Source organism: Mya arenaria, chromosome 1 (genome assembly GCF_026914265.1).
Source record: "Mya arenaria isolate MELC-2E11 chromosome 1, ASM2691426v1".
In the NCBI taxonomy this organism is placed as follows: domain Eukaryota; kingdom Metazoa; phylum Mollusca; class Bivalvia; order Myida; family Myidae; genus Mya; species Mya arenaria.
The window spans coordinates 35,043,175-35,052,070 of record NC_069122.1 but is presented as its reverse complement, the minus strand read 5'-3'; the positions used below and the strand labels follow the sequence as shown (position 1 = coordinate 35,052,070).

General features: G+C 33.5%; 1 protein-coding gene across 2 annotated transcripts; it reads left to right on the top strand.

Moving 5' to 3' along the window:
- Positions 1-552: 552 nt before the first annotated feature.
- On the top strand, positions 553-8,532 carry LOC128243101 (collagen alpha-1(VIII) chain-like). Of its 2 annotated transcripts, none has more exons than XM_052960752.1 (4): positions 553-782; positions 3,554-3,743; positions 7,037-7,093; positions 7,441-8,532. In XM_052960752.1, exons 2-4 carry the CDS (start codon positions 3,554-3,556, stop codon positions 7,848-7,850), a joined length of 657 nt encoding a protein of 218 aa, XP_052816712.1. In that variant the 5' UTR covers positions 553-782; the 3' UTR covers positions 7,851-8,532. The 2 variants fall into 2 exon arrangements, with proteins under 2 accessions (XP_052816712.1, XP_052816632.1); XM_052960672.1 differs by lacking the exon at positions 553-782 and adding an exon at positions 1,105-1,243.
- Positions 8,533-8,896: the final 364 nt, after the last annotated feature.

Genomic DNA, 8,896 nt, shown 5'->3' with positions numbered 1-8,896 from the left:
TTACCAATTCCTAAACTGTTTGTGTTGTTGTATTTTGAGATTAGTGAATAATTAGTTGACTCAGGTATTGAGTGAGTAAGGATGATTCCACACGGTTGCTTAAGTATCTGTCACAATGCCCAAATACGTACCAAATCGTATTGGAGCATAGAGAAAGCCTGTCCATTCGCTATGAATCATTTCAATATCATCCACGATTACTCATTTATGGAAAGGAATGCCTACTCGATGCCCGAAAGATTATATCCGATTAAGTTACGAATGCACTACAATACGCTTTGAAAAACTCGTAGCATATCGTAGCAGCTCGCAGATGCCTTACCGAATGTATACACGATCCGCCATGAATCAGTCGTGGGAAAACGTAGCCAAAACCGTGACTGTGAGAGCTATAAGCTGAACGAACAAAATCTAAACGAATGCGTTCTGTATTTAGTCTATATACTGTTAATATGCCGAAATTAGACCTTTGGATAGGCAAAAGTCCGCGTATTAATTATTTTGATATAATTGTTGGACGTTTTTTAATGCGTAAACTGTCTTTTTTTATTTTCTATCAGTCAGAAAAAAGTGCCTTTATGTTTTTAAATCTTATTGTGTCATCCAACATGCCTTTAAGAAAATCGTTGCTTTTCGTGTGTGCAAATGTAAATCTATATAGTTGAACCCTATTTGGTGCTTTGGAAAATTTTGAGAGACACCTTCCCACATGACTTTGGATGGACTGGTGTGGGTGTTCATAAGTAGAACTACGACCTATCACAGCACCTTAACACTCGCAGGTGAGATAAATAAATATATAAATCAATGTATATGAATCATTTGCTTAGTGTTTAGACCAATTCATACGGCTAGCGTAGGAGTAAATTACCTGCAATTTACACACACACAAAGAGGTATTGTTAACGTCCTGCACAAACCCATATTTAAAAGAAATCCTTAATTTGAGGTGTCATAACGTTTTAAACACTCATCTGAAATTGTTATCTGAATTATGACGTAAAAGGCCATTCGATCTATTTACTTAAAATTATAGCAATGCGTGGTCGTTGTTTTTATACGATGAATTGCCAAATAGATTTAAAATGTGTAACGAATATGAATGCATGACTACTTCTTCAGCTATTAAGGCAAGGTTTTCCAATCCCGTTGAAACTATAAAAGGCATGGACGGGTTGTATATAAACATATATCGAATACACAGTCTGAAGTAAACAAAGGAATTAATATACTGTTGGTTCAGGTAAGCTTTGTTAGTTTTGTTGGTTTCGGCAGACAAGCGAGTTAAGGTTTCCCATCCATCACGAGGATGCAAAGATGTGTTTGTGCATTAAGGTAAGCCATCCATCATTAGGATACAAAGATGTGTTAGTGCATTAAGGTAAGATATCCATCATTACGATGTTAATATGTGTTAGTGCATTCACGGAAGGACATTCATCATTAGGATGCAAAGATGTGTAAGAGCATTAAGGTAAATCATCCATCATTAGGATGCAAAGATGTGTAAGAGCATAAAGGTAAGCCATCCATTATTAGGTTGCAAAGATGTGTTAGTGCATTAAGGTAAGCCATCAATCATTAGGATGCAAAGATGTGTAAGAGCATTAAGGTAAGCCATCCATCATAAGGATGCAAAGATGTGTAAGAGCATTAAGGTAAGCCATCCATCATAAGGATGCAAAGATGTGTAAGAGCATTAAGGTAAGCCATCCATCATAAGGATGCAAAGATGTGTAAGAGCATTAAGGTAAGCCATCCATCATAAGGATGCAAAGATATGTTAGTGCATTACGGTAAGTCATCCATCATTAGGAGGCAAAAATGTGTTAGTGCATTACGGTAAGTCATCCATCATTAGGATGCAAAAATGTGTTAATGCATTAAGGTAAGCCATCCATCATTTGGATGCAAAAATGTGTTAGTACATTAAGGTAAGCCATATGCCATTAGGATGCAAAGAGGTTTAAGTGCATTAAGGTAAGCCATTCATCATAAGGATGCAAAGATGTGTTCGTGCAATAAGGTAAGCCATCCATCATAAGGATGCAAAGATGTATTAGTGCATTAAGGTAAGCCATACACCATTAGGATGAAAAGAAGTTTTAGTGCATAAAGGTAAGCCATCCATCATAAGGATGCAAAGATGAGTTAGTGCATTAAGGTAAGCCATCCATCACTAGGATGCAAAGATGTGTTAGTGAGTTAAGGTAAGCCATACATTATTAGAATGCAAAGATGTGTTATTGCATTAAGGTAAGCCATCCATCATTAGGATGCAAAGATGTGTTAGTGAGGTAAGGTAAACCATCCATCATTAGGATGCGAAGATATGTAAGAGCATTAAGGTAAGCCATCCATCATTAGGTTGCAAAAATGTGTTAAAGCATAGATATTTTTCTAATTTTAATTTATATTGATAAACCATCATTTTTGCATGGGTTACATTTTTATTAACTCCATAATGGGTATATGCATAATAATATATGAAAGGGATGTAATAAAACAAATGTTGATATGGTTAAATATTGATTTTATTAGTTTGTTTCTTAAAAAACAAAATGTCTATTTTAAAAAGCTCACGGTGAAAATTTTAAATCATTAAAACTTAACATTTTGTGACTCTGAAATGAAACTTTACAAGTAGCTGTAGCATTTTTTTTTGTTTTAATGACAGATGAATCACCTTAAATATATCACACTCCCTCACTTTCAGGGCAAGGGATCACGTGACATCAAGGGGTTCTCACATTGGTCACCACGGGTCACAACCGATGTGAACAATGCAATCATTGGCCTAAATTTCAACTTTTGTAGAACGATGCAACGCTAAACTTTTGGCCAAGGATTGCATCATTAAAATACAAACAAATATAAAATATTGCACACATAAAGAAGCAGAAATAAAGCATAGTCTTTTATAGGCTAGAAATATTTTATATCCTCTCTGTCAAAAAAGTTATTAAGAAATTAACGTCACTTACTTGTGTGTTTACATCGGTTGTGACCCGTGGTGACCCATGTGAAGTCATGTGGTTCCACACACTGACTTTGTAAACTGATAGAAATAAAAATTACCTTGTCACAGAAGTGAAAGACATATCAATTGTATTTTATTCGTTCGCTCGTATTAACCAATGTAACTAGCGGAAACTCATCGTCGGATAACCCCGATACACTACTGCGCAAGACTCCGTAGGGAATGAAGTATAACGGAAGAATGTATCGTCGTTGCCAACGATGGCGGATACTGTGCCTCCCAAAATATTCCGGTTCTTAAATGACACAACAAATAACACTATTTAAAGAAGATTTAATTCTGAAAATTTTCACATGCTTTGAAGAATTACCTATCTGCATCATGGTAACATTAAGCGTCAAACAGGAAGTAAACAATATGTTATCATTGAACGACTTGTTATCGTTTGTGGCTAGTTTATAGCGGATTTTAAAATGTAAAAGCTTTTTACGTTACCTTTATCAAAACTTTCAAAAGAGTTTGAAATGAGAGTATTCCTCAAGATAAACAACCATATATGTTTTCTTTTTCTAGATGCAACACAGCTTATCAAATATGAATCCACTTTTCATCGGAGCCCTGCTTGCAGTATGTCTGAGTAATAGTGTACTTGGAAAGGCATCACCTTGGGACCAACAGCATCTTGCATTGTTGTCAAAGGTGACAGAGCTGGAACGTATCGTTAAAGAACTGCAGCAACATCAAAGCCTTGAAATTCGTACAGGTAATGTATTGATAATTTTTAGTGTTATTTTTTCGTTTATTTAAATAGGTTATTTGTCAAGGGTTTTAAAGTTCACGATTAATCGTGATATTAGAATTGAGAGCTTTCAACTTCACAATTTCGTTCAGTTTTAAAGATTGCGTCAAAAGCAGTAGGAGAATATACATGTCTTTGGAGACCGTTTCTATAGGGGTCTCATCTCCTTTAACCTGCTTTGGGCATTTAACCATCCTACTCAAACAGATTCATGCATAGTTTTCAGGACTGACATCTTTCAGATGTAAGATATCCTGTTTGTTTTTTAAATTATGACAAGAATGCTAATATTTTTATTTGTTACTACCATTATAAGACGTATATAGAATATCAGACACTACAAGTATGAATTGATATTAATAATGCGATGGTAAGTAAAGGACCAAGCCGAGGAACCAAAGCGATAATTTGATCTTGTCTAGCTGTACAAATATCAATACAGTATTTGAAGACGGAAATACAATTAAGAAGTTTGCATTTTTTAAAGTGACACTTTCAAAATCAATATATACACATGTATAACAAACATAAATTTTGAGTGATAAACTTTTAAGTACTAAATAATGCCTTTATGGAAAATATTACTTACTGATAGCATGATTGCAACCCAGTATTTAATAGCTAAAAACGTAAACATATTAAATGATTGGTGAGTGCTAAAAGATTTACTTTGATCAACAATCGTCTCATAAGGTAGAGTCAAGTGAAGTCAAACACCGTTTATTCACTCATACCATACACATGGCAAATGAGGTCATATACAAAACATATATACATGGCGGCAGATACATTGTTAAATTCAAACTACAATTCATATGATACCCAATACGAGTATCGGAGAGTCATTCACTTGAAATCAAAAAACATAATTGGCAAATCACAATTAATAAGGTTGTATCAATATTATAAATATTACTTTTAAATCACTTGTACATAGTAAAAAGATTATCTAATAATTATGTTGCTAATTTGAAAATGCGTTTTGAAAAATGATATATTTAATCATATTTGGCGATTGAAATACTGTAAAAGAACAGAAAGGCATACGAAAACCCCTTAATATATGAGAAAACCTATCCGAAACAAAATGATAGAAAGTCAAAGGGTTTTCAATTCAATGTTTTGTTTTTCTGACAAGAGACATGTTAAAAATACATCGCAGCTTGTTTCTAACTAACATCGTATTACGACGTCAATATGTCAATATTAATGTTTTACATAAGTATAATAATTTAAACTACAGCACATGTCATACATACATGTTTGTAAAAAATCTGCAAACCACAATGATTAACATATAGTTACTTAATTTTTGAAAGAAAAATATTAACAAATCTATATAGATTTATCTGTGTTTGCGTATTGCTTGTATTTATTAGTTTATCTAATTTGTATTGGGGTGTCTATAAAAGTAAGGTTTTAGAAACTGATTTCTATCATCGTCTAAGTATTGACATTCAAACAAATAATGAAATTCGTCCCCTAGTTTGTCATTGCAATGAGTACATAATCGTTCGTTTAGTGGTATTCTACGCCAATGCCTATTTCAATAGGCATTCTATGATTTCCTGTTCTAAATTTGATGAATGAAAATAACTGGTTATTTGGAAATCTAGTGAGATACTTTTCTAAACCAAGTCCTTTTTAAAAATTGTTAAATTAAACTGTTGCTTGCATATTCTATATTTGACAACCAATCATTTAGAAATAAATCGATTAGCTTTTGCTTTACATTGTTTATTACCACATTTATTACTTCTTGATTAAGCCATAGGTTATTCAGGTCACGTTTGATGAGATATATCCAGGGATATTTTTTCTTTGTTATTCTGTCATGTTGTCGCGGTTTCAAATTCACTAAACCGCGGGATCTGCTTTTTCCTTTTTAAATAATAAACCGGAACTCGTTGTAATATACTCGTTCACATTTATTCCATACAATCAAACAGTCAATCAGTCAGCATAACAGTACGTAATGGAACTCATCTTAACGCTATTGTACGTATAGGAACGTACATGAACGCAAAGGAACGTATGAACGTATGAACGGCTATCTGAAATAACCCAAACACAATAATCAAGACACATACATCATATACACAATAATAATCCAAATAATGCAATTAACATAGCAAATAGATGTTCACAGAGTATTTTCAGGACATTCAAAAATACTTAAAGTTACGAAAATGCTCTGAAGTTTTGTAGCTATCAAAAACCTTTCCGTTATATATTGTAGATTAACTTCATTTATAAAAAACAAAATGTTACAAAATATAACTTACTGAACATTGGTACGTATTCCGATTTATTTAACCAAAGCCCAAACATTCGTTCATGTCTTTTCACTCGCACCTCACTTACTGACCAAATTTACTTACGCCCAGAGCCCTCGCAGCTGCCAGCAAATCAAAACACAAAACATTCTCATGGTAACCATGCTAAATATATTTTGTATACGTATTTTGCATATCCCAAGCAAATAATCTAAACAATGGGTCTGATTAATTTGTTCTATTATTACTACAATGAATCATACTCGTTAGCGACCTACAAAGCTGAATAAATGAAATGAATTGAATAAACATATTCCTAGCTGCGGCACACATCTAATGGAAGTGCTATAGTTATATATAACTTTATATATTAGTGATGAGAGTGTATTATTGTATGGTGTATGTAGGCTTCCCCAAACAACAATATTTCTTTCTTCTATATCGATTAAAAGGGTTTCATGCCTGTTTCGCCATAGACAATGTAGTTTGATGTTGATCGTTTTAATTTATGAACATATTTTAAGTAATTAAGTTGAACCCTTTCTAGTATGCTATTGTTACCAAAATCCCCAAAATTTGGCACCATATAACAAAATAGGTTTAATTGTTATATCAAAAAGAGTTCTATTCGGAGGTCACCAGGTAATGAGAGGCGATTTGAGTTTCTTATTAGACTAAACTTTGCACGTGTTTCGTGTGAAGCTTTGTTTTTTAAATACTGTGTTTTCTGCACCTTTCTTTTAAATTAAACTGGGTATCCTCCATTGAACCATTGTTTTCGACATTGAACCATCCTTTTTGGTATATTAAAACATTTGTATTAGTTGCGGTAAATTTTATTTGGGAGTCAAAGTCCGTCTTTAAAAGTTGGCGTCTCATTTAAGATAACAAACATAACTTACAATTGATTATTAATTGGCATCATGTTTAAAAACACAAAAAGTACGTGTACATGGACTTAAAATTGACATCACACTTCAGATAAAGACGAATTATCCCGGCAAGCCAGACAAGCCGAGCTTTCAAACGTACGATACGGTAAGTCCACATTTAGACTTATTCATAATGGATTTGTCGTTAAAAACTATGCTTTAAAATCTTCAATTCATATGCATGTCTTGTATTCTGTAAATAGTAACAGATAGATGGTTGATGTTGAAAGGAAATGCTAAAGTCGGAAAATAGCAGCACTTCTTATTTTGAAATTATGAAGTCATTTTTCATTTAGTTACTACATATAACTTTGGAATTAAGTTAATTAATTTAATGAGTCAGGAAAAATGCAAAAAGATATTTACAATAATGCAGGAGCTTGTGATTTAATCAATAACCTTCCATCCATAACTTACATTAAGATATAGCGACCATTATTCTTGTCTTTCCAGATGGTGGTGAGTCCGGTTTCTACGTGACATTGGATAAACCACAAGAAGTAGAAACCAAAATGCCTCTGAAGTTTGATGACGTTGTGACAAACATAGGCGGGGCTTATGATACACAAACCGGGATCTATACTGCTCCTGTGACTGGTACCTACATGTTTGCACTAAATGCCGTCTGTGCTGCACGCAACTTTCTGCATCTGGCCATCTATAAAAACAACGCGCCTGCGTTTAAAGTAATATGTGATGATTTGAAAGGGGAGATACAACATCAAGGCGGTGGCACCACGATTTTGAGACTGCAAAGAGGTGACAGGATATATGTGACTATGATGTTTCCGCTTGGAACTGTTGGTGAAGTCAGAGGTAATGGGATGACGTCATTTTCCGGATACCTGTTGAAAGAGTTATAATAGAAAAATGTAAAACTGTATGTAAATTCCATAATGCAGATTTTTTGTGAACGGATACATGCGCTGAATTTTATTGATGTAATTCTTTGATTGTTTTAAGTAAAGAAATAAGGCTAAATAGGGACAACTTTCCACCGAGAGTACGACGAATATCGTTAGATCACAAACTGTAGTTGAATGACGAATGAATATTTATAATTTTATTGATTTTTTTGAATCTGCAAAATGAAGCAAATTTCGGTTATACTAATGGAAAAAGCAATTGTACGATACATTCGTAAACCGATGTTCCCAAGAATTTTATGCCAATACTGTTTCTATGCCAATACTCTTTCTATGCCAACAGCCTATATTGCTATTGCTTTTCATGATACATTTATTCATTGCTTTTACAAGTGAAACCTTTATTGATGGTTATATTGAGCGTTGTATTCAAATGAGGTTTTACGATTGACCAACTGCTTTTGTTATAGTTGAAATGGGAGATGAACACATTTTTCGATTAAAGTGACCTGAGAAGTTATAGCTTTTAAGAAATCCGTGTTATAGATATAAAAACATGCCTTAACATGAACGTTTATTTGATTTCAAAGGAGGTCAACAATCTCATTTTGTTTATTAATATTACACGTATTAGTCATTATTTGCCTTAATTTCCATAGAAATAAATTGTTACAAACTAGGTTGTTGTTTTCTTCTTCACTTCAATATAACAACATGTGTATTGTAAATAGAATGGGCACCTTTTCATAAATGTTTTACTAAGATTTACATGTAAGGAAAAAGGTTTAAAAAATCTTAAAAGTGATATACCAATTGTATGATATTGTCGCTCTATCACTGCTGTCGTTGCTGTTTGTGGGCTCGACCAATCGAAGAGTAATGAGCGCTATACTACTCGCCCGGCGTTTGTGTCCTATTTAGGTTTTAGGGCAAGTTGGACTGTTCACCTAAACACCAATACATTTCATTCAATTCAATTCATAATTTACAAAGTTGTTCAGGACCATAACACAATTAGGTTATGCCGAATATTTAGACCTATG

Bases quoted from the DNA above. Each gene is read 5' to 3' on its own strand.
- LOC128243101 (XM_052960752.1), top strand. From the start codon at position 3,554: ATGCAACACAGCTTATCAAATATGAATCCACTTTTCATCGGAGCCCTG. The intron at 3,744-7,036 runs GTAATGTATTGA...ATCACACTTCAG, and splicing joins AAGCCTTGAAATTCGTACAG to ATAAAGACGAATTATCCCGG. The intron at 7,094-7,440 runs GTAAGTCCACAT...TTGTCTTTCCAG, and splicing joins GCTTTCAAACGTACGATACG to ATGGTGGTGAGTCCGGTTTC.